This window comes from Micromys minutus, assembly GCF_963924665.1.
Source record: "Micromys minutus genome assembly, chromosome: 24".
Classification (NCBI taxonomy): domain Eukaryota; kingdom Metazoa; phylum Chordata; class Mammalia; order Rodentia; family Muridae; genus Micromys; species Micromys minutus.
In genome coordinates this window covers 7,228,818-7,254,934 of record NC_137959.1, presented here as the reverse complement: position 1 = coordinate 7,254,934, position 26,117 = coordinate 7,228,818, and the positions used below count along the sequence as shown (strand labels likewise).

General features: G+C 38.9%; 1 protein-coding gene and 1 pseudogene across 6 annotated transcripts in view; one reads left to right on the top strand and one right to left on the bottom strand.

The window, feature by feature from the left end:
* The window catches only part of INPP4B (inositol polyphosphate-4-phosphatase type II B), a 297,538-nt gene that overhangs the window by 157,975 nt on the left and 113,446 nt on the right, over positions 1 to 26,117 (bottom strand). For all 5 annotated transcript variants that reach the window (XM_080937277.1, XM_080937279.1, XM_080937276.1 and 2 more), the window contains 2 exons: positions 17,924 to 17,996; positions 5,627 to 5,774 (listed from right to left, as the gene is read on the bottom strand). In XM_080937277.1, the coding sequence (XP_080793403.1) occupies positions 5,627 to 5,774; positions 17,924 to 17,996 (221 nt within the window). The remainder of the gene's footprint in view (positions 1 to 5,626; positions 5,775 to 17,923; positions 17,997 to 26,117) is intronic.
* LOC308436044 (L-lactate dehydrogenase A chain-like) lies at positions 22,517 to 23,499 on the top strand (annotated as a pseudogene). The gene has a single exon. The product of its transcript is annotated as an L-lactate dehydrogenase A chain-like (transcript).

Here is a 26,117-nt window from a genome sequence, read left to right as displayed (position 1 = left end):
TAATGCAGGTTATATAGGTGTTAAGGACAGGGCTTGTGAGCTCATCAACTATGAACCTGAGAAGCAAGGACAGCTTTCCTCATCATGGTCAAGTGGCAGGAACAGAAACCACATCTGTCAAAAATGGACAAAAATTTTACAATGGTCCATGCAGAGTTTTCTAATAGCTACTGATAGATATATGCCATATCTAAATATATAAGCAAGACATATATGATACAAACATGGCTATTTATAACTCAATACTGTACTTATTGATTTATATTTAAAAATATCTATCACTGTCTGATTATGTATGTCTACCTAGCTGCCATCTTTCTGTCTAGCTGGATACCAAACTCCATCCTACAGGTCTGGTAAAGAACACAATACATCAAGTACACAATACATTAAGTAATAAGCTTATTACTTTTCATTAAAAGTAATGTGATTCTTTTAATGTATGTGTGAGTTTTAGTTACATACTCAAGAATGGTTATGCAGCTCCTTGATAATCTAAGTGCCCATCATATTAAGTGACACGGGTAACATTTCTTAAAGCTAATCTTGATCTTTTTCTTAATTGTTCTTTAAGCAAGGTGATGAAGTATTTTATAAATAGTTGCAAGTACTGAAGGATGGTATTCTGTGATGCTCCACTCTTCAAGAAGCTCAGGAACAATCTATCTGCCACTGGTGTTGGGAGAGAAGACATATGGGAGAGAATACTGAAATCTGAATGAAGGTAGTAGAAATACATTTGAATGAAGGCCTTCAGATCATGCTATCTCTGGGACATTCAACTTTTACAAGAAAGATGTTTTAAGAATGTCTTATATTTTTCTTTTAAATTATATGTATGTGTGTACATATGTGTGTGTACATATGTGTGCACATATATGTGTGTGTACATATATGTGTGTGTACATATGAGTGTGTGTGTACATATCTGTGTATCTTTGTCGACGCTTTCCCTTACTCTAGAGTTCAGAGGTTATGTTAGGCTTTCTGTCCAACTAGTTCCAGGCATCTTCCTTCCTCCTTTTCCCAGCACTGAAGTGAAGAACACACAGCCACATGTTTACCTCTTTATCTTTGTGCAGGAAATTCAAAATCAAGCTCTCAGACTAACATGGTAAACATTCTACTAAGTCATCTTCCCAGCCCCCGATAATTTACTTCTTACATTCTATATTAATTTGAGGTGCACATAAAAGTAGATTTTTTTACATGTAAGCTATTTTCTCAGTTGGACATCCTATATCTTCAAGCAGGTTGCTCAAGGAAGTTTTATATGTAGCATTTTATAAGATCCTGCATATTTAAACAGGCTATCTTCATCACCTCCATTCATAAGGAACTTTAGAACTTGGTTCTAAATAATAATGGGAAGTCACAGATGTCTTCTCTCAGAAATCACAGAACAATGTTGCACTGGATCTTGACACCCAATCCTGTGAAGTAGTGTAGGGCTAGCCTGGTTCAGTGTGCAAAACCCGCAGCAAAACTGTAGACACGTGTGCATTTCCTGCAAACTCTCTCTCACACACATGTTCCCTAAGAATATTTAACATCATTTAGCTGCTTCCAGCTTCCGCAATTCCAGCACCATTGGTGTGTTCCTATCTTACTTCCTACACCTTTACCTAGCATCCAGGAAGGGAGTATCACAGTTGTCCTCCAAGTGGTTAACATGACACTTGGGGTCATGTCCTCTCTGCAGTCACTGTGGGTTTAATTTGGCTATTGTATCTTAGCATCTTAATATCTCATTATCAGGCTCTTGTCCTTTTTCCCTTTCCATGGTTTTTCCTTGGGGGACTGCTGACTGCTTCCTAGTAACCTCATCCCTTCTCGGTGACAAAGGCTGGTTAACTTTTCTAAGATTGTTATCCTGTTTCCTTTTTAAATCTGATTTTTTTGTCCTTATAGAATTTAAAGAATCATGGTTGAATGTGTAACAAGTCCTAACAATAGGTGTTTTATATATAAATGGTACAGGAGGCAACAACATTTTTACAGAGCAGCCTAGAGTCTTCAGTGTCCTTATGCGGTTTTCAAAAAGATCTATCAGGTTTACAATGGTTAAATTTCCTAAGATTGAAATATGATTTTCTGCCTAAAAAGTCCTAACCTAGGGACCTCACCCATATGTTCCATCATCCTTCTACATATGTATTCTATGGAAGGTGAAGATAGAGCAAAAGACAGCATCCGGAAAGGACTGCGCACTAATTTTAAAGGGAAAACTTAAGTAGGAAAAGGGAACAAAAAAAAAAAGAAAACTATAAGACAATAGACCATGCCAGGAAATGTGACAAGATAGAGTACTGGCACCCCAGTACCCAGGTACCCCCCGAGATAGTAGATGCCTCCCTGTTACCTACTATATTCCTGGCCCTCAGCACATGTCCATGCCCACCCCCACTGGTCACAGCCTTGGACAGAGTTCTCCATGCTAATGAGTTATCTAAAGGCCCTGAGGGTTTAGCCAATAAGCTTCCCTTCCTGGACATTCCTCATTGAAAAAGGTGTTAAATCTCTGGTCCATGCTGAAAAGTTGGTATTCATTCATTTTCCACAATGAAAAGTCAACAAACGGTCTGGATAAACAAAGACTGTCTCCTTCATTGAGAGCCACCGTGGAGAACATGGGCCTTCGGCTACTGAGCTGCTGCCTACGTCTCTCACAGAAGGCCTCTCTGCTCCCAGACACCTGCTGCCAACTAAGGACAATCACCAATGAGCTAAGCCCGAGCTCCCACTTCCCTGGCATCGGGCTCATCATTGCCTTTGGCCCACAGGACTCCTGATTTTGATCCCAACTCTTCTCGACCCAGAAGCACCTGGATGTCCAGGAATTTGGGATCACCCAGACTCGTCGTGGCCCATGGCCCCTGACAGTTCATTCCTGACTTCTCTGTGCAGTTTTTCTGCAGTAACTGGATTCCTGGGAGTCAGGGAACCCCAGTGTATGCCTCCCTCATCTTTTTCCCAACCCCTGAGTGTTGCTTGGTGTTTCGCTCATAGCCCAGAGCTGGACAGTGACTGCACAGGGTCAATGCAGTCGAGTGTTTTGAGTTTTGCCTCCCCAGAAGCCAAGCCCAGCACCCCATCAGTGGAGCAGAGTGCAGACCCCCATCTGTCTCTTCTTCATTTCTCGTGCCCAAGTAGTGTGTCCAACCCTCCAGTGGCAGGGTGGAATGAATCTGAAGACAACAGAAGTCACAATGGCTTGTATCACACAAACTCAACAGATTCCGTATGCCCCCCCCCACCCCCACTGTTACTTCTGATTTTTCAGCAGTAAATGGGCTGGGCAGAGAGGTATTTGGGACATACAGCATATGGATGGCCAAGGTTGGAGTCAGGAGCAGGCATGAGGCAGAGGAGCAGCTCTTTGACCTAGGGGATGTTTTAGGTAGACTAAGGAAGATATGAGAGTCTCTTTTTACACATTGCCATTAACTATCTTGTTGTATTTTTAAATGAAGTGGTATGATTGACCCTTCCAGTAAGCTTTTAAATCCCCAAATTGCTCTAAAATAAGTCCTATCGAATACGAAAGTAGCACAATTACATATTAGTATGAGAATAGATTTCTATGTGTTGTGAGATACCATCATTATCTAGTTTCTGTGCCTCTGGCTCTGTTCCTGTGGTTCGGGGACTAAGTTAGATAGAGCCCTTAGTTGCATTTTTGGAGGTTATTTCTATTTATTGCCTATTATATCTGTTCCACTGCACAAATCTTTGTACTTCCCAGCTGAGAGATGTTTCAGGTCCTGCCTGGTACTTCTGTGCTGTGAGCCCTTCCCCCTAGTACATGTATGTAGCTGGGTCTTCCATAGTCTATGTAGATTCCTGACCATGATACAGCCTTTCCTGGCCTGAATCCATCTGTGTATGCTGATTTCTGGGTCCTAATTTTCTTTACTCATCCATCCTAAATGCCAATCTATCTTCCTTTCATCCACTGATTTTCTACACCTACACCAGTCTAGTCCAAGACCCTTCTTAATTTTTCACGAATTTTAGTTCATGTTAATATTTGTCCTTGTTTCATAAATAAAAACAGTATTAACCCATAGTTTAACCAATTTTGCCAGTACAGTATTGCCCTTCTGTGGTGCCATTTCTGGCATAGATCAATTTGGAAACTCTGGGAACTTTAAAGTATATAAAATGGCACAATATCATTAGTCATAGGTGTATGGTTGTTGGCATGAGGCACAAATTTAAACACAGGACATTTCACGCTACTGTATGTTTTAGTAATAAGAGAATTATATTACTCTGAGACACTGCCAGTTATCTGAGATTTGGGGCTTAAAGGTGTTTCTTATGATACAGTACCTTGCATTTTTCAAGTCATTATAGGCTCATTTAAAAGGCAGAGAAATGGATTATCTAATTAGTCATGGTTCAGAGACTCTCTGACAAACCAATAAACTCACAAATCCTCCTGTGTTATTACAGAAATTGATTTGATTTCCTTGTTTAAAAAGTACATTCAATTAACATATTTTATCAGTTATCCTAAATGGTTTTAAAATCAACAAGTGTTTAAAAGTCTTGCTAGGTTAGTGTTCTTTAGTTCAAACACGAGCCAAAGAACGAGTAATTCTAACCAGAGTAGGTAAAGCCCTGGGTCAGAGCTTGTAGTACTAGTTCACTACAGTGCTTTACATAAGAAATGCAACCCAAGATACAAAACAGCATCATATATAAACTTGTGTGTGCATTTGCACACATATAGCGTGTAGATGAGCAAAGGTATATACTTGCTCTCTTCTTCACTCACTCTCCACCTTTTCTTCAGAGACAGAATTTCTCTTGACCTGGAACTTCAGCACACTCAGTGAGCTGGGATGGCCAGCCGGAGGCATGGATTGTTCTGGCTCTGCCTCCAGATCACTGAGATTACAGTTTGTGCCACCTGTTTTTGGTTTTTAATTTTTTTTTTTTTTTTTTGTTTCGTTTGTGTGCTTTTTCCCTCGTGGGCACTGGGGCTGCACTGAAGTTCTTCTGCTTCCACATAAAACACTTCAACTATCTCCAAAGCCACATGATCTCAAATTTAATATTATCTATATTGAAAATGGTAAAAATAAAAATAAAGAGGTAGCTGAAGTCAACTCTAAGTATATCTAGATAGATTGATAGATAGATAGATAGATAGATAGATAGATAGATAGATAGGTAGATAGGTAGATGGGTAGAGGAAAATATATTAGAAATAGAGACAAAGATAGAGCTATATCTGCACATCCAGAATATTAAGACCCCACCATTCAGTTTCATGAGTTAGCAGGTTCTAAGAACTCAAGATTCCTGTGCACTGTGTAGTCACTGAGCATCTCAATTTGCACCAGATTTGTGTCAAGTGATCGGGAGCCTGGCAGGACTACTGCTCACCAGAGTGGTCAGTGAAGGTCAAGATTATTTTGTTATCATATGTGATGAAAAAACCCAGAAAATAGATCATCAGTAGGTATATGAGGTAATGTATGTGTTACTTACTTAGTGTGACCATTTCTAAATTTGCATAGTTCAAAACATCACATGCAGTACATGTTAAATATCTTCAATAAAGCGCAAAAAAGAATGGCCTGAGAAAATATGAGAGATGATTAATTTCTCTTACCTGCACAAGTCTTCTTTTATGTGAAGGGAAATCAATTCCTTAGGAATATGAAAAGAAAGAATGCTTTCTGACATCTGCTCACGAATTCTCATCCACTTATTGTCAGATGTGGGGAATCTATATAGTTTACACACAGGATTCCTTAACACTAGGCAAGAAGAAAGAAAAGGCAGTAGTTAAATTATTACTAAATGAGCATCACAGGAAGCTCAGTCAAGAAAATCTTCAATTGGAAAGACGTTTGTTTACCCATTTAATAAATAAAATTGATTAGTGAATTTAAATTTTTAAGAATCTATGTAAATTTATATCATAACATCATATTTTGGTATTAGCTTCTGAAACTCATTCCTTTTGTTAAGTTTAATAAGTATGCCTGAAAATTCAATTTGTTAATGCAACTAGGGTGGGTTTTTTCTACCTATTCATTTTTCTCTCTTTAAATGCTTTATGAGACATACACACCTATAAATACAGAGGAAAATACAAGTACATACACATAAAATACACTGTGGAACACATTTATGAGCCTTCTCTGATTACTCTTAGCTGTAAGTACTTAAATAAGTGGCAATATATATGTTATATTATAAATAATTAAAATTCTTTTTCAGAAAGCCTTACTGGTTAAAATTTTCATATATCAGAAAGGTTTATTTCTTTGGCTTAAGGTCTATTAAATTCAATATTGCACACATCTTAAATAACAATAAGTCAATATCAGAGTTTCCAGAACCCTCAGACCCATATATTACAAGAAGAAAAATTCTTGCCATTGGGAAGACAAAACTATTTAGAATAGGTGGCCAGTATTTAAAGAATAACTATTTCATACAACTAAAAAGTCAGGAATAGAGCATAATGTTTAGACATTAACATTATGCTTGAAACTTCTTTATGAATGTCAAACTCACAGCACACTCTCAAATCATACTCTTACTGACAAGATTCTCTTCCAGTTTCTGTGGACAATGATACCATTGTGACACTCACACACAAAAGCTTAATTGGTTGGAAAACATCAGATATGTCAAGTCATAGAAGTATCTAGATGAGTTGACTCCAGCTTACCAATAAAGCTGATTAAAACTATTAGTTGTTATTGTAGTGAATTTATCAATTCAAATTTAAGCAATTTTGAACACACAGCACATGGATCATAGGTCTTTAAATATTTTTAAATTCTGTGAGACTACTTAAGAAAAGATTTTTTAAGTTGTCTCTGAGCACTGAAATGAGAATACTCACAGCAATCCCCTGTAACCACCCATGAATATGTATATTACCTTCCAGACGCTTTACTCCAAATATCATTACTTTGTATGCAAGGGATACGTATTACATGTGCATGTGTGTGAAATGAATGTACCTGTGCATGTGCTCTGAGAGCCTAGAAGAGGACACCAGGTGTCTTCGCTGCCTGGTTTGCTGGAGACAGAGTCTGTTAGTGAACCGCTTGATAAGTTGGGCTATATCCTGTATGTGAATGCTGAAGTCTGAACTCACTGTCTCATGCTTGCAGGAAAAGTAGTATTCGTATATACAGGCATGGCTCTGCATCCTACAAATATATCATTTTTGAATCAACAGTTTCTGGTCTTCTAAAATACCCAGGCCAAGAATTAGAAGGCTCATTTCCTACCAAATTGACAAAATCATAAAGCGGCAGCTGCATCTTTCCAGCATAAGGTGAAAATAACTTAAAATCCAGAAATGTATGCTCAAAGGAATTATAATTTAAATATTTTCATAATTATTTTAAGTTTTATCAATTTGACTACATCACAAATAGTTTGTAGTTTACTATGTTTTTCATTTGAAAGAAGACTGTGAAAAATTATAGCCAGAAACTACATTACTGAAGTAAGAGTGTTTCAAAGATTTTTTTTAAAAAAAATGTTCTAACAGTTCTATTAACCTATCTTTGAGACTTAGAAGAAAAAAAAGAAACACATACTGAATTCATGCACCTGGCAAGTTCTTATAAATTCTTGTACACATAGCTTAGAAAAGAGATGTATCTCTTTGTGTGGTAAAACAAAACCTGACTTCTGAAATGTTTAAATTATATCATAGTAATGCATAAAATGTTAATCACTTAATTATTATATAACCATTTCATGTGCTTCAAACTCCCCCTTTTGGTAATAACGAAGCTGTCTCACAGGCACAAAGGCTCCTTGAAAATTTCTCGCCTTTTAGAGACCAATAATTATTTTTTTCATGAAGTATAGATTTTGAGTTCAGTAAGACAATATGAAGCAAAGCTCTCCACTGTCTCTAATGAGCCCCAAACAAGTCCTTCATCTTTTGAACTTTTTTGAGTTGTTTTCATTTCAATGCTCTTCATGTTTTCTAAATATAAATCTGTGCAGAAAAATTTTAAGCAGAAAACAAGGCCATTTTGGTGAATGAGCAGTAGGGAAAGTCTCCATTATGCACACACATCATCCGCAGAGTCAACAGAGCTGCCGATGGTGTTGGAGGAACCTTGTAACAACAATAACAATAAAATATGCATGCCCACACTCATGCACACACACACATGCACATATACATATACATACTCATAAACATACAAATATTCCACACACACACACAAACACATGACTATACACAAACACATATACAACATAAATTCACACACAAGCATATACACATATATACAAAAATCACACACATTCACAGAAAATATATATACAAATTCACATATACTATACACATGCACAAATATATATAATACACACATGCATGTATACCCACCACACACATATATAAACACATCCCACACCCATATATATGAACACACACACAAATACACATATAACATATACAATACACACATACACACACTTATACATACAAACACACAGAAAACAGATGTGCACACAAATACACATAACACATGTGAAAACACACACACTATGCACACATATACACAAACACACATAGAACACACTCATATATAAACACACACACACACACACACACACACACACACAAGTCACTCTTGAAAGAAAACTATTCCATGAATGTTTCCTATCTAAGTTTTATAGTTGGGTACTGAAATTTGACACGAGTTTTCCAAAGCAAAATCAAGCTATAAATTTGCCAATCTCAGAACACTGATATGATCTTGTATGTTTTACATGTGGGATGTCTTTCAAAATCTCTCTTAAAGACTAGGTTGCCAGCCTGTGGCCCTGTGGAAAGATGGCAAAATCACTGATGGCCCATCCTGGAAACTCAGTTACATCTCTCAGTTTCCTCTGCTTCCTGGCTCCCTGGAGTCAAGCCACTGTTCCATCATACACTCCTCACTACAACGTTCTGTCTTGCCACAGGCTCTGTAATACTGAAGCCAATTGGCCATGCCAAAATGATGTTCAGTTGCTCAGGTATTTTGTCACAGGGACAAAATACAGCTGACTACCTATCTCATGACAGGATGTTCTTTGCAATTCTACTTAATTCATAGCTTTCCGTTATAACATTACATCTCATATGTAATATATTGATACTGCCTATATATCATAGAATACCATGCAATGGATCATGAATTTGAGCCTACTTATGCAGAAACTTGATGTGCCAGGGAGGGGGTATACCCAGGGAGGTTGCACCCTCTCAAAGAGAATGGGAGGGGGATGGGACAGGAACTGTGTGAGGGGGAACCAAGAGGGGGCATTGATCAAGGTGTAAAGTGAATACATAAATTAATGAATAAAGAAGATAGATAGATAGATAGATAGATAGATAGATAGATAGATAGATAAATGATAGATAGATATGATCTTATCTTTAACCACCATGATGGCATTCCATGCAATCAAAACAAAACAAATCAAAACAAAGGATGAACTCAGTTGTTTGCTGTGTTGATAAAGACAGTTTTCACATCCTCACATGAAAGAAAACAAGGGGGATGGGAATATCAAAGACTCACATGTACCCAAACACTGAGTGTGGCTACCAATTTCTTTTCCATCCATTCTACAAGCACTAGCTGTGTGAATGAATGCATGACTATGACCTTGAACTCTTAGTTTCCTTCTCTCTCTCTCTCTCTCTCTCTCTCTCTCTCTCTCTCTCTCTCTCTCTCTCTCTCTCTCTCTCTCTGCTGAGCAACAGGCTTCTTATACCCTTAATAGTAGTGTACCACATGTAAGTCCCTCAAGGAATGTGAGTGGTTAGGGCTCTCTCCTGTGGACAGACCTGGGGTGGAGTGGAGGAGGGGAGAGACTCCATCCCTGGGAATACTGCAGGACACAGGTATGGCCTTCATGTGAAGGAGCAGGGAGAGTGTCGGCCAAGAGCATGACCCAGTTGGGCAGCCCTCTGGGTCCAGTGCAGCCAAAATAGAACACAGATTTTAGTAAGTAAGAGTTTGGGATTGACCACGTGGTGATTAAACAGTGGACCTGCTATGATGCTCATAAGGAATATTAAAATTAAGGGCTGTGTGTACGTGTGTCTTTCATTTTGGAACACAAACTGTTGGTGTGGATAGGACACCCACCGCCGGGATTAATTAATTAAAAAATATTGCTATGCTTAAGTAGATGTGTGTATGTGCCAGCTTGTGCTTACATATATCCTATAGATGCAGGTGCCTGTGGAGGCTGGAAAACAGTGTTGGCCACGCTGGAACTGTAGCTATGAGCAGTTATGAGCTGCCTGATGTGGGTACTAAGCACCAAACTCAGTTTCTGCAAGAGCTGTAAGCACTCTAAGCTGCTGAACTGGCTTTCCTTTCTCACATGTGTCATTTTTTAAAGATCACCTTCTAAGTATTTTCATTTCCATGTTTGTTATGCTTTTTCCAAAGCAAAGGTTAAAAATACCATATGACAGATTCCACAAGGAGAAAAGCTCTTGAGCTGTTTAGCATTGAGCCATGTTTTATTCATAAAATAACGAGTGTCATTCTAAACGGGTCTAGATCTCAACATCACTCCCGTGAGGTCCAGCATCAGACAAACACAAGAGCAAAGAGTAAATTGAAGATTTCTGTCATCTTAGCATTTCTAGTCGAATGTCTGTATCATTTCTCCCAGACTCTGTAGCAGGAGTGTGTGAAAAAGGTGGTGTGCCACCTGCTTTTCCTGGGGCTCATCAATTATGAAAGCCAGGCTTTGACAGTTTTGAGTAATTCAAAGTAAAGATGCCAAGGAAATGTTCAACAAAACCGAGACAGATAATATACAAAACACACTGTTCCAACAACCTGGGGTAAAAAGACAAATCATAATAATCAGAGATGCTGTCCTCATATCTGTTCCTAAAGATAAAAAAAGAGGAGTGGTTATGAATGGGATAGCTAGATTTTAAAGTGTGACCTAGGGTCCAAAGGATCACCAGAAAGCACTATTATTTCACCATGTTCTCTTTGTATAATTCTCCAGGGGAAGCACATCAGTACTCATCTTGACGCCCCTCCTGTGTCTCAGAAGAAGGGTAAGATGATTTACCTAACTAGGATCTGAATTCACTGGTTTGAGCTCTTCCAAAATGAATACATCAGGGTTTTATGAGAACTTCATGAAATTCCATTCATTCCATACTCTGAGTTAAACAGTTGATGAATGGCTTTGTTCTTTTTAGCTGATCATACACGTCCTGTCTCTTCTGTAAATGGTGTCCTGTATTATTAAGGTAGGTCCTTGTAATTCAGTTAGAAACCAAATGATACTCAAAAATTACCTTAGATTTATACACATCTGAAATATAACTCAGCTCTTATTAAGATTGGACAAGAACTGAAAAATCTAAACAGAATAACAGAAACAGTGGCAAGAAGAAAAAGTCAGAAAAAATCAGAGCTGAGAAAGAGGAATCAAGAATGAGGGAGACACCTTTGGGGGAGGATAACACAAGAACACAGCATCAACTAAGTAGGGCACATGGTGGCTCACAGAGGCTGAAGCAGCAGCCATGAAGCCTGCATGGGTCTCACCTAGGTCCTCTGCTTCTATGTTGTGGTTCTGCAGTTTGGCTTGCTTTCAGGATGTTTTCCCCTCACGGAATTGCTATGTCTAGGCTTGATATAAGTGCATATGCCTAGTCATATTGTAACTTGTTAAGTCATGTTTGGTTGATATCCCTGGGAGACCTGCTCTTTTCTGAAGGGAAATGAAGGAGTAGAACTGGGGCACTAACCATTGTGTTGTCTAAGATGGGAAGGCAAGATAAAAGGTCAAAATTAAAGGCCTTGCTAATTAAAGCATACAGCTTCAGAATAGTGGGAAGATTAACCATGACTGAGAGTGTTCTGCATATATTTACACAAAATTCTTCTGTGCAGACAACATCATCTTCCTTCCCTGATTATCTAACTTCATTTCGGGCGGACAAGAGAGCAGACAAACAGCACAGAGTTGAAGGATATAAAGGCATCCACAAGATGGTACCACTGATCGCATGAAATCCACCCTATGCATGAAGCTGATTAACAGCATAAATATATTAACAAAAACTAAATGAAAATAGCTGGAGGATCCTGGCATGTGAGATGTATTGATTGCATGAGAATATTAGAACAGCAAAGGACAAAGGTACCTGGCAGGTGACAAGAAGAAAACTTGGGAGTAGAAAGGGAAGAGGGCCTGTGAGAAGGGGTGGGCAAGAAGAGATGCTGAGGATGAACGGGAACTAAGCACAAGATGTAGTTGTGAGAGGATGCTGTAGTGAAAAAAACTATTATTTTGCAAATAATTAAAATAAAAGAAATAAAGACCAGTTATTTAAGTTAAATAATCCCAAGTTTTATAATTACAGAGTAATAAATACATGGACAGATCATTTCAACGAGTATAAAAAAACAAATATCTTTTTACATAAAATGGTGTTATCTCATAGTTGAGGAGTAACAGTTTTAGTTCTGCATAAAAACAGAAAAAGGGGGGTGGATAAAATGGAGAGCTGATTTTTGTTTGTAATTCATGAGCCCTCAAAATAAACAGGGTGAATATATTTCCAGCCATAAAGTATCCTGAATCATGGATAGAGTCTTAGTGGATAAAACGCTACTTCAATGTTTAGTTTAGTTATGTGGTTCTGTGCAGTACAGTTACATTTTTTAAGAAACATATAAAATAGAAAAATGCTAAGTGTAAAACCTGCCTATAACTGTTGCATATAGGTGAGCAGGGGCAGAGACAAAAGAATTTTGAGTCCTGGGATAACCTGGGCTACAGAGCAAGGCATTGTCTCAACACACACACATGCATACCTCATAGTGATTTTTAAAGAAAATTATATTATTCAAAACATAAGTGCAATTATCTGATATCTGAAGCATAAAAACTAGTAAAAATATGGGTCAAGGTGTTATCAATTTCCTATTGTGTTCTGGAGCATCTTATATATTTGAATGTAAAGACTGAATTGCTGATTTACGTGTTCTCTACTGATAGCATTGTCTGGCATCGATGGGAAGAGTGGCCTTTGGTCCAATGAAGACTCATTTACCCAGTGTAGGGGAACACCAAGGTGCTGAGATGGAGAGGGTAGTTGGGAAAGGGAATACCTTCATGGAAACAAGGTGGGGAGGGTGGAAGGGGGGGGAGGGGATACCATTTAAAATGTAAATGCGGAGAATATTTTAAATATCTTTAAATATTTTTAAAAAGGTGTTCTCTACTTACTCTTAGGACTCCTAGGCGTCTTGCTGCTCTGGGTACCTTCAATATTTACATGTGCCATAATTGGATAATGGCCATCCTCATCATAAGAAAGCTAGTCGTTGGTACCTCATGGTTTTTTTTTTTTTTTTTTTTTTTTTTTTTTTTTTTTGAGAGTATCATTAAGGGAAATCTCTCTCCCTTTCTCTCCCCCCCCCCTTTCTTCCTTTTCTTCTCCTCACTTCCCTTACTCTCCTCTTCTGGTTTGGGATTACCTTTAAATAAAACATCATGTAGAAAATTGGCTGTTTTATCTGGTTCTCTTGAAATCTCAAATCTGCCTATTCACTAGGACTAAAAATTATATTTTAAAGCTAAATTTTACTTTACCAATAAGTGATTATTTTAGTACCACAGGATGGAAGATTTTTATGTCCACAGAAAGAGTTATTATTAAACACCATGAAATTAATTTTGCAATATCTAAGGGTCCCATATTTGTTAATGTATGCAATACATTTTAAAATGAAAAGACATAAAAAGTTTATCTGTAGTAGCTGGTGATCTACATTACCTGTAAGAAGAGAAAAGGTTTAACTCTATTTTGTGAAGAAAGGAGTGAATGTATTGGGCCTACATTGAAGAAAGGTTTGGTTTATCTCTGAATCAAGAGCTGATTCCCTAACTAGAAAGATAGCCTGTCTGTATTCTTGAATGACAGTGGACATGGCAACCCTTACATCTCTGTGTGGTCACCTGACACTCCTAGGAATCACCACTGTGTGATACCTAAGACCTTTCAGAATAAGAAGAGCAGTCAGTGTACAGCTTAATATACAACAGTATAGTATAGTAGTCTTTAAAGAAAAGGGGCTAATTTCATGACTCAAGAAATAGGGATGTATGCAAGTGAAGAGTAAAAGGTTGTCAAAGGACACTGATTCCTTGCCCTAGGGATTTCCTCTGCCGCTCCCAGGAAATCCCACTTTCTTGAGATTTGAGTTCCCAAAATACCACAGAAGGTCCGGATGACCTCTGTGGAATGTTCCAACGCCCTAGGTGTGCCTGGGGGTGTACTGATAAAAAATGTATGATTCTTCCCCTTATGAATTTCCTCATTCCCCCTGTCCTCCCCCTCCTTTGTGATTTTTGCCTTTATAAGCCTGTTACAAGTTCAGGCCGGGGTCGAACTCCTCTACCCCTGCGTGGTGTATGAGTCTCGACCCCAGCATGCTGGCCTGAGATCTCACTCTGTTTCACTTTCAATAAACTTCCTCATGCGATTGCAGCAAGTCTGGTCTCGGTGCCTCGCTGGGTGCGCGCCTCTCCTGAGATTTGAGTGAGGGTCTCCCTTCGGAGGTCTTTCACAAGGAAGCCAATATCAAAACTAACTTTTGCTGACAGCCAGAAACTCATAACAGGTCCTTAGTTAGTCTGACTTAACATCCTAATAGAAACATTCAGCTAATGAAGCACTCTTTAGAAAAATATGTATGTGTTTATGTGATAATTAATAAATATAGAGGGAATTGTCCTCTCAATGAAAAATTTAAATTATTTGAATGCAAATGAGAATTTCTGAAACATAAAGTTATGGAGGACGAAGAGTTTGTATTTGGTTCCACATGAACTACCAAATGACCATGCTTATAAAAGGTTTTGCAAAACGATGGGAAATTTTTAAAAGCAGAAGTGGGCTGCAGTCAATTCAAACCTTTAAGAGTCAGAAATTTCAGGCTTGGGGACATGTCTCAATGGGTAAGATGCTCACTGCTCATGCTTGTAGGCTTGGATTTTAATCTTTGGCTCCCACATAAAGCATTCAGAGTGGTTGATTGCATCTATAGCTCCACTCCTTAGGAAAAGCCAGGAGGGGCAAGACAAGCCTGTGGGTTCCAGATGCCTGTTGGTAGCAGGTCTAGATGAAACAGGGGCTCTAGGTTCAGTGTTGAACCTTATTTCAAAAAAAAAAAAAAAAAAAAAAAAAAGAAGTGGAAAGAAATAAAGATATATATATATATATATATATATATATATATATATATAGCCCATCCCTGGCCTAGAAACATGCATGCACAGGTGAACACTCCTGCCCATAACACCTTGCTGTTTGGCAAGCCTTGGCTTTGACACCAGTTCTGGGTCTTATTTTAATAATGCAGGAATCCCTCAGCATCACAAACACCTGTCTGTTCTTGAGAGACAAAGAGGCAAAGGAGGTGCTTTTGTTATGTAACTTAACGGGAATACCAACCCATAAACTCTGCAAGACACCTGTGGTGGTTTGAATAGTTCCACATAGAAGAGTGTTTGCATGCTTGGATCATAGGGACTATTAAGAGGTATGGCCTTATTGGAGGAAGTGTGTCACTGTGGAGGTGGGCTTTGAGGTCCTATATATGCTCAAGCTAGGTCCACTGTGACACACAGTCCCTCCTTGTTGCCTGATGATAAGGAGGTAGAACTCTCAGCTACCTCTCCAGCATCATGTCTGCCTGAAAGCTATCACTGCTTCCTGTCATGATGATAATAGACTGAACCTCTGAAACTGCAAGCCAGCCCCATTTAAATATTTTCCTTAATAAGAGTTGCCTTGGCCATGGTGTCTCTTCTCTGTGATGAAACCCTAAGTTAACACCAGTCATACTTTGTGCTCCAAGTTAATTGCTCCTACACCTCATTCTCTAGCGTAAAAGAAATTTAACTTTCTCAATACCATTCTGCTTGAAATAAATAAAAGTAAAGAGACACAGTAGGTTGGTTGAATGAGAAATATTATCTGTAGGCCAAAAGTATCAGAATGCTCAGTCCTCAGTCCTTAGTTATATTTGTGATGGTTATGAACCTCTGGGGAGGTAAAGCTGTCCTGTAGAATATATACATGGCTGAGAGTTGGCTTTGAGAGTTTATAGATGCCACTTACAGCCCATTATGCTTCCCATTTGGGTGGAAGATGTGATCTCTCAGCTTCCTGCTTTTACCACCAAGAGCTGATTGCTGCCAAGTGACCTCACCATGATTGTGACAGACTCTTACTGAAAGGAAATTAAATTCAAGGACTAAAAAACTCATGTAAGTTGGGGGAAAAAAAGGGTAGTTTGTAAACTTAAAGGCCTAGGACTGAGAACGTTGTAAAACAAGTCCAGGCATGCCCACCTAAGCCCATTGTTAAAACATTTCTGAGGCTAGGTTAACTGACTTCAAAGATAAGATAGGAATGCAGAAGCTGGCCCAGGCTGTCTTTTACAACTGAGTCAAATGAACCCCTCCTGAGTCTATTCAAAAGTAAATTAGATGTTAACCACAGGTATCCTGACTTAGATAACCATCCAGCTCCACCAGTCTCCTGACTTCCTAACTGCAGGTAAGCTATGAGTGTTAGGTGAACTTTGTACTAATTCTTCCCAGCCCCAGACCCTCTCTCCTAACCCCTTCCCTATAAGAACCCCCAGCTTTCGAATCTCCTGGTCGAAACCTCTATCTCCTGCATGAGATACATATCGGTCCGGAGCTCCACCATTAAACTACCTTGTGCTTTTGCAGCAAGAAGGTCTCTCGAGTTTCATTAGGTAACCCTGTGTCCCAAGACTCAAGTGGGGGTCCCCGAAAGGGGGTCCTACATTACCTCTCTGGAACTATCAACCCAAATGAAGACTTTTTAAAAGTTGCTTCTTATTATGATATTTTGCCACAGCAATGAAAAGGAACCAATAGGGTTCCAACTTTATTATATCAATGATATAATTATAAAATCAAATTATAGCAGTGTTTCACATATCTGACTCTTGCTGTAGCTTTTTGTGTTGTGCTTTTCCCGTACAGCTAAGGTGCTTGCAGAGTTGTTTTCCTGACCTGTAAGCTCCACACTGAGCTTTCTCTGCTTTCCTAAGATCTCCAGATCCCCAACATGCTTTCAACTTCACATCTTCACAAACAAGCTAGGAAAGGAAGAAGACCTTTATATAAATGGTTTCTGCATCTTACAATAGCTAAGTGAATTTCCTGAGTTGTGAATAACACCACTCCAGATATAAATGGAAGAGTGTAGATATGACATTCTCTTCCACCCAGTAAGGACTCCATAACTCACTCCAAACTGCCAAGTTCCATTAAAAACATTAATGCAAAGCCCAGTGAAGATGCCAGTAGCTCCCTTTTTCTAAAGATTAAAATTCCCACAGGGGGAGTCAACAGGTTCATGCGAAAGCTGCTGGATTTACATAGATAGATAAATAGATAGAAGGAAAGACAGTAGGGCACATAGGCCAAAGTCATGAGCGGTTAGTTAGTTAGTTAGTTAGTTAGTTAGTTAGTTAGTTAGTTAGTTTTGTTATGTGACTGAATTGGCCTCATTCTCCCTAATATAAGGTAACTCAAAAAAAGTTGATATATCGTCAATATATCAATAGAATATATATTACCATCTACACATTCCTTAAGGTTACCTGGATTAAGATTTTTAAAACTATATTTAGAACTGAATATAAGGTCACTTTCAATCTTGTCTCCTCTATAGAAAGAGAAAATTAATAACCCCTTATTTTCAGCTCCCTCAAGCATAGAACAAATAAAATACTCAGAAATACTTTGAGAAAATACTGTCCAAGTTCAATATAATAGATTTCTTAACAAATTAAAGTTTATTAACACACGTATCCAAGATTGAGTTACATACCTGCATTAATGAAAGGTAAATTTTCCTTTCCGCTCAGACTTTCCGGTGCTGTGGAATCATACACTAGTGCACACTAGAACATAATAGAAAAAAATTAATTTTACTTTAACATAATAAAATGAGAGATTAAAGTATTTACTTTTGTTTGCAGCAACGTGAGGCCTTACATTTGGGTTCAAGAGTTTTATACAAATATTTTGTTTAAAACTGTTTTTTGTGCCATCTTGACTGTACTGCTCACTTGAATCATGACTATTTCCTCATGTGTATATGTAATATATATGTACTAATTACAGAGTACATGCTAGCTCTAGTTAAAGGGCACTCACAGAATAACTAAAAAAAGTTACATTCTTAGGAAAGAGAGCCATGCTAAGGACCCAAATATTTGTATTCTTTTCACACTGGGGGATTTCAGCATATTATTATCTGGATTTTTAAGTAAAAGAAACATTAAAATAAAGTAAACATATGTTGAATAATCTCATTTAAAGAACAAACAGATATTCTTTGTCTCTAGTAAAACAATGCAAATCTTTCCTCACTTTAAATAATAGCAATAATTATAAAGTAACTATAAATAAAAATATAAAATATAACCCCTGATGCCATTAAGGATACTCTGCTATGCTTTCAGACAGGAGCCTAGCATAAATGTCTTCTGAGAGACTTCATCCAGCAGCTGAAATGATACAGAGACCCACAGCCAAACAATAGTCAGAGCTCAGGGAGTCTTGTAGAAGGAGGATTTAGGATGCTAAAGGAATCAAGAATACCATAGGAATACCCGAAGAATAACCGGGGCCCATGGGGACTGATAGACTGAATCACTAACCAAAGAGCATGCTGGGGCTGGACATAGGGCTCCTAACACAGATGTAGCAGATGGGCAGCTTGGTCTCCATGTGGGTCTTCTAATATTTGGAGTGTTTTGGGGGTGCTGTCTCTGGCCCTGTTGCCTGGATTGTATCCCTTCCCCTAGCTGGGTTACCTTGCCTTGCCTGCCCTCAATGGGAGAGAATGCATTAATCCTGCTGATGGATATACCAGGATGAGCTGCTACCCCTGAGGAGGTCTTCCCTTCTCCAAGGAAAAAGATATGGGAGAATATGGAAGGGGTATGAGTGTGGGACTGGGAAGAAAGGGGCTGCAGTCAGGCTGTAATGTGAATAATAAAATTTGAAAAATACTATAAATAAAGACAATTATTAACCTGATGTGCAGAGTCAGTGATTGAGAGTCTGTAATACATGAAGCTAAGAAATCTCTGGAGAGAAGGAGAAAGGATTGTAGAAGAAGAAAGTGACATGACCTCAATGGTCCATCCATACAGGAGAGAGTTCTTCAAACAAATGTCCCCACATCTTCCTATGAAGCCTTAATCCATAAAAGAAACAAGGCTGGTGAGAGACTAATGTTCCTTACTCTCTAACCTAAGAGAGGAGGAAGTAAGGGAGAACTTTCACAGCAAGTATTCCAGATACTAATACTTTAACAATTAATAAAGAAAATAAACAGCCTAGGACGTTCTTCAGTTCAAAGAGTCTAAGGGAAACTGCTATTTGTGTACAGGTCCTGCTAGGCTCTGCAAGAAGAGGCCACAGTCTCAGATCGCTGTCTCCAGGGATTGACCCAGAATTCCTTGGATTACTTCCTGTCTGCTCAGACGTGCATCTCTTTACCCTCCTTTCCACCCCTCTTCCTTTCCCCAGAGACTGCTCTTTCTAGAAGCTCAGACCTGGAACCCTTAGTGATAAAGAAAAACACACTCCTTAAATTTCTTGAAGAGGAAAGCAACAATTCAGTCTTTGCAAACAACACTGAATCCTGCCTTGATCGTGGCGTTCATTTACATTTTTCAGTTCATTTGTTGGAGAGAAAAATATAGTTTTGCTGTTACTCTATTGATTTCTTTCTTTACAGAAAATTTGCTATGGGATTTTTATCCCTTTATGGTGATTTTCCTCACAAACTAGAAGTTACATGTGGTTCTCCTTAATGCATAGCTATATAGGAGATGTCCATACTTAAAAAGCTTGAAATTACTGGACTCATTCAGTAAGCCTACTTAAGGCCATTTCTTCTGTTCCCAATATGTCCTCAATTCACTTATGTTTACACAAAGCTGATAAATCACTTGCAAACTCTGTAATCAACATATCAGTATACCATGTTGATTTGCTGGAGAGATATCTAACTATCTCAGACTGGCACACAAATGTTCTTGCAGTGTGTGTGTGTGTGATAGCTGCCCATGGAATATTTACATACAGCTTTGAGTCACTGTCTCTTGACAGGAAGAACACTTTCATAGTATGTGGGAGGGCAATTTACATGGGACCTTTTAAACAATATCCAGAATTTACAGAGATCAGGACTGTTTTCTTCTTCTTCTTCTTCCTCCTCCTCCTCCTCCTCCTCCTCCTCCTCCTCCTCCTCCTCCTCCTCCTCCTCCTCCTCCTCCTCCTCCTCCTCCTCTTCTTCTTCTTCTTCTTCTTCTTCTTCCTCTTCTTCCTCCTCCTCCTCCTCCTCCTCCTCCTCCTCCTCCTCCTCCTCCTCCTCCTCCTTCTTCTTCTTCTTCTTCTTAAGGCTGTTCTACTTTCCTTCACAGAGGTAGTGCTAGCTCCTGGTCCTCAAAGACTATTTGATGATTCCTAGCAGAAGCTCTGTGACAGAGTAGCCACCAATATAGGACTTCTCACTCATCATCTCTCATCCAAACTGGAAAGCAGATAGTATGATATCAACTTAATAGCATTTTCCATTTGAAAATACCATCCACTCTTCTCTGGGGATTTAGATCTATGACACAAAATCAGACCCCTCACAACTAACGAATTAATTCAATTAATTCCTCACCACAAAGCAAGCTTAAGAAAATGACTAGCACCTTGATTTTAACTTTATACACTCTAGAACCATGACAAGTATGTTTCTGCTTTTAAGTCACCTAGAACAGAAACTGCAGCAAAGTAAACTTCTGGTTTTAAGTCAACCTGTGTCTACCCAAGGCCCTCAGTGCTGGAGTTAAAGCCGTGTTCAGCTTTCTACTGGGTGCTGGGACTCAGGTACTTGTTTGTCTAGTGCTACTGTCAACTAATTAATCTCATTTACCATTCACAACCATGTAGATTAGGAAGAGGGGTATTATTTCAGTAGTACCTCCTAGATTGATTAATTTCTTTTAATTAATTAATTAATAAACATATGATTTTAGCCAACACTAGTGGCAGACTGTCCCATCCTTCATAACAATTTTGAATAGAAAGATCTATGGAGAGGTTTATACTTGTTTGTTCTAAGAACATGCTGCTAATCATTGAAATAAAATTTCATTTTATGTAACCCATAAATATTGTATACCTTAGATTTTTTCTGATTCTATTGGATATATTTTGTTTACATTTTGAATGTTATCCCCTTTCCTGGATTTCCCTCCATATTTCCTATCCCATCACCACCACTACCCCTGCTTCTATAAGAGTGTTAAGCGACTCCCCCAAACCCTCCCGCTTCCCCACTCTGACATTATATTACACTGTAGCATCAAGCCTTGGTAGGACTAAGGGCTTCTCCTCCCATTGATGCCCAGAAAAGTTATCCAATGCTACATGTGCATCCGGAGCCACGGGTCTGTGCATACATACTCTTTGGATAGTGGTTTATCTCTGGGAGCTCTTAAGGGGTTGCAAACACCTTCAACTCCTTCTTTCTCCCACTTCTCCACTCAGGATCTCATTCTCAGTTCTTTGGTTGATTGTGAGCTTCCGTCTATGTAATTTTTATGTTCTGGCAGAGCCTCTCAGAAGACAGCTATATAAGGTACCTGTCAGCAAGCACTTCTTCGCATCAGCGATATTGTCTGGGTTTGGTGGTTGTTTATGGGATGGATCCCCACATGGGACAATCTCTAGATGGTCTTTCCTTCAGCTTCTGCTACAAGCTTTGTCTCCATATTTCCTCTTGAGAATATTGTTTTTCTCCCTTCTAAGAAGGAGTGAAGCATCTACACTTTGGTCATTCTTCTGATTGAGCTTCGTGTGGTCTGTGAATTATACCTCGGGTATTCCAAGCTTTTGTGCTAATATCCACTTATCAGTGACTGCATACCATGGGTACACTTTTGTGACTAGGTTACCTCACTCAGGATATTTTCTAGATCCATTCATTTGCCTAATAATTTCATGAACTCATTATTTTTAATAGCTGAGTGGTACTCCATTGTATAAATGTACCACATTTTCTGAAACCATTCCTCTGTTAAAGGTCATTTGGGTTCGTTCTAGCTCCTAGCTATTATAAATAAGGCTGATATGAAAATAGTGGAGCATGTGTATTTGTTGTATGTTGGAGCATCTTTGGAGTATATGGCCAGAAGTGGTATAGCTGGGTCCTTAGGTAGTACTATGTTCAATTTTCTGAGAAACTGCCAGACTGATTTCCAGAGTGGTTGTACCAGTTTGCAATCTCACCAACCACTGTGGAGTGTTCCTTTTCCTCCACATCCTCACCAGCATCTGCTGTCACCTGAGGTTTTTAATCTTGGCCACTCTGACTAGCAGTCCACATTGCACACTAGTGGCCCCAAAAGATTCAAAGTCCAAGAAGGCAACCCTCAAGGACCAGCTGATTGTGAATCTTTTTAAGGAAGAACAGGTCCCCTAGAATGAGATTACAGTTGTTGAGGTTGGTGCTGTTGGCATGGCTTATGCCATCAGTATCTTAATGAAGGACATGGCACATGAGCCTGCCTTTGTTGATGTCATGGAAGACAAGCTAAAGGGAAGATGACGGATCTCCAGCATGGCAGCCTTTTCCTCAAAACACCCCAAATTGTCTCCAGCAAAGACTATAGTGTGACTGTAAACTCCAAGCTAGTCATTGTCACAGCGCGGGCCTGTCAGCAAGAGGGAGAGAGAAGACTCAATGTGGTCCAGCAAAACATGAACATCTTCAAGTTCATCGTTCCCAACATTGTGAAGTATAGTCCACACTGTAAGCTGCTTATTGTCTCAAATCCAGTGGATATCTTGACCTATGTGGCTTGGAAAATCAGTGACTTTCCCAAAAGCTGAGTTATTGGAAATGGTTGCAATCTGGATTCTTGGCTCTGTTCTGTTACTTGAAGGGAGAAAGGCTGGGGGTTCACCTGCTGAGCTGTCACAGGTGGGTCCTGGGAAAGCAGGGCGACTCCAGTGAGCCTGTGTGGAGTGGTGTGAATGTTGACGGCATCTCCCTGAAGTCTCTGAACCCAGAACTGGGCACTGATGCAGATAAGAAACAGTAGAAGGAGGTTCACAAGCAGGGGGGTGAGTGCATATGAGGTGATCAAGCTGAAAGGTTACACATCCTGGGCCACTGGCCTCTCTGTGGCTGACTTGGCTGAGAGCACAATGAAGAACCTTAGGTGGGTGCATCCCATTTCCACCATGACTAAGGGTCTCTACAGAATCAATGATGATGTCTTCCTCAGTGTCCCGTGTATCCTGGGACAAAATGGAATCTCAGATGTTATGAAGGTGACACTGATTCCTAAGGAAGAAGCCTGCCTGAAGAAGAGTGCAGATACCCTCTGAGGAATCTAGAAGGAGCTCCAGTCCTAAAGTCTCCCCAGTGTCCTAGCCCTTTGCTACCCAGGCTACAGCAGGGTTTCTATGGAGACCACACACTTCTCATCTGAGCTGTGGTTGGTACAGTTTTGTTGAGATGCTCTGGGGAAGATCTCAGTTCCTACAGCTTTACCCTGTTGCTAAGTGTACTTGTGTAGTGGTAACCTGGTTAGTGTGACAGTCCCACTGTTTCCAAGACACACTGCCAACTGTGTGCAGGCTTCGATTATCTTGTAAGACTGCTGCATTGCTATTCTGTGCACACTCACCAAAACGTGCCTATGCCAATGAGTTCCCAGGTAGTTATAACCTGGCTCCAGTGTGTAAGGCCATTATGCATGTCTTGTGCGTACATGTTCTGCAGGATATTTTATGTATTATGTGTGTCTGTAGTACACATTGCAATATTATGTGAAATGTAAGATCTGCATCTGGAGGATGGAACCAACCACTCAAGTGTGATACAAATGAAAACACCAAATAAACCTTGAACAGTGAAAAAAAAATTTCACTCAGGTTACAGTGCTTCACCATATTGATGGCCTAGAGCCATGAGCAGGTGAATTCTGAACAGAATACAGACAGGGTTCAAGACAGAGTCAATTCCCTTACTTTGCATGACTTTATCATAGCAATGAACTGAAGCCTATGACTGGGTGCACTGTTGGGATAGATTTAGCATTCTCTAGTTTGTACAGCTTCATCTGGGTCTGGTGTCAAAGGGACAGGTGAACTGAGAGAACAGTCAGTAAAGAGAAGTCCAGGGACACACAGATTGAGCCTCGCATATCAGCTTTGAAACAGAAGTGTGCTCTCACACAGGTCCAGGTAGGCCTGCCAGTCTACTTCAGCAAGGCACAAGCAGCTTAAAATTCAAGTTATTATTTTTCTATGTTAACATGAGAATGTGCATGCAGTGGCAAAGATAAACTTTCTGTGGCATGCCTGGAAATGGAAAGACTAAGTACCAGGCCAGAGGTCTCAAATGCCAAAGCCAATATCACATCGTGGCCCAACATTCATATACAGCCTTGCAGTAATCCTCAGTGTGTGATAATGTTCCCAGAGAATGGAAGGAGGACGTGGTTTGTGGAAAAAGAAAATATCTTTGCAAGCTCAGAGAAAGCAATACATTTTTGGAATGCAGTGATCATTATTTTTAAAATAAGTAAGTAAATAAATAAATAAATAAATAAATAAATATGTTTTTAATTGTTTGGTAAACATCATCTCCTAAGCAGATATTTCCCAAGGCTCAGTGGTCAAGCATATTCTGTGATGGCTAATCTTGTTTGTCACCTTGACTTCCAATGAGGTCATCTGCTGGGCATCACTGTGAGGGTTTCTAAGTCAGATTATCTGATGCAGGAAGACCTATCCTGAATATGGGCTGTATCTTCTGATAGCAGCCCAGCAAAAGAGGCACAGAAAAAGAAAGATTTTTTTTGTTGTTGTTTTTTGGTTTTTTTTGCCTGCTTGCCCTCACTCTTACTGGGATTTTTTATCTGCCTGGTTGGTGTGGTATGCCTTCTCTGGGGTTAGGAACAACTTCTTTGGAATGCCAAACTTAGTGAAGACCAAGAGCTCCCCAGGAATCCTCCAGGCCTTTGGCACCAGATGGGACTTCAGAGATATCCAGCCTCAGAGACTGAACTACTATTGAAATCTCAGCTTCTCAGTGTGAGGCAGCCATTGTTAGCCTGCCTGGACCATACCACACACACATACACACATATAATTATATAATATATAAATATATAAAATTATCTATATATGATACATGATACATGATACATGATACATGATACATGATACATGATACATGATATATGATATATGATATATGATATATGATATATGATATATGATATATGATATATGATATATGATATATGATATATGATATATTATGATATATGATATATGATATATGATATATGGTATATGGTATATGATATATGATGATATATGATATATGATATATTATGATATATGATATATGATATATGATGATATATGATATATGATATATAAAAGTACATATAAATGTTTTATATATTACTATAACACACATATATATGTATTAATTCTATATCCACATTTTACACACACACAGTGTTTCAGTTTCAAGTGCTCTTTTACAGAAGAATCTGATTAACACACATCCTACATTTTTACATTGAGGAACAATAAGTCACAGCAGGTTTTATCCCTCAAAATGTTTATTTAAAAAACATGTAAGTTATATTATGAGAAGTTATTTTGTTAGTAAAATTCTAACATAAAAATTATTTCCTATAAATCTTCTGGAAGTTTTTTTAAAGCCAGAGCCATGTGCCCAATTGTTTAAATACTATAAAAAAATAGCACTTGTAAGAAAACAATTCACACTGATATTTATGTTGTTTGCTGTTCCTGTTTGTTCCTGTGGCATAAAAGGAAGAAGAAACAGAAGGGACTATGCAGACATTTCTTGGGCTTAGGTATAAAATACACAGTTTACATTGTTTATTATATTGCAGTCATTGAACCTCCATCAAACCTATATGTGACTATTTTATTTGTCCCTTTCCCTGTCCCTCCCC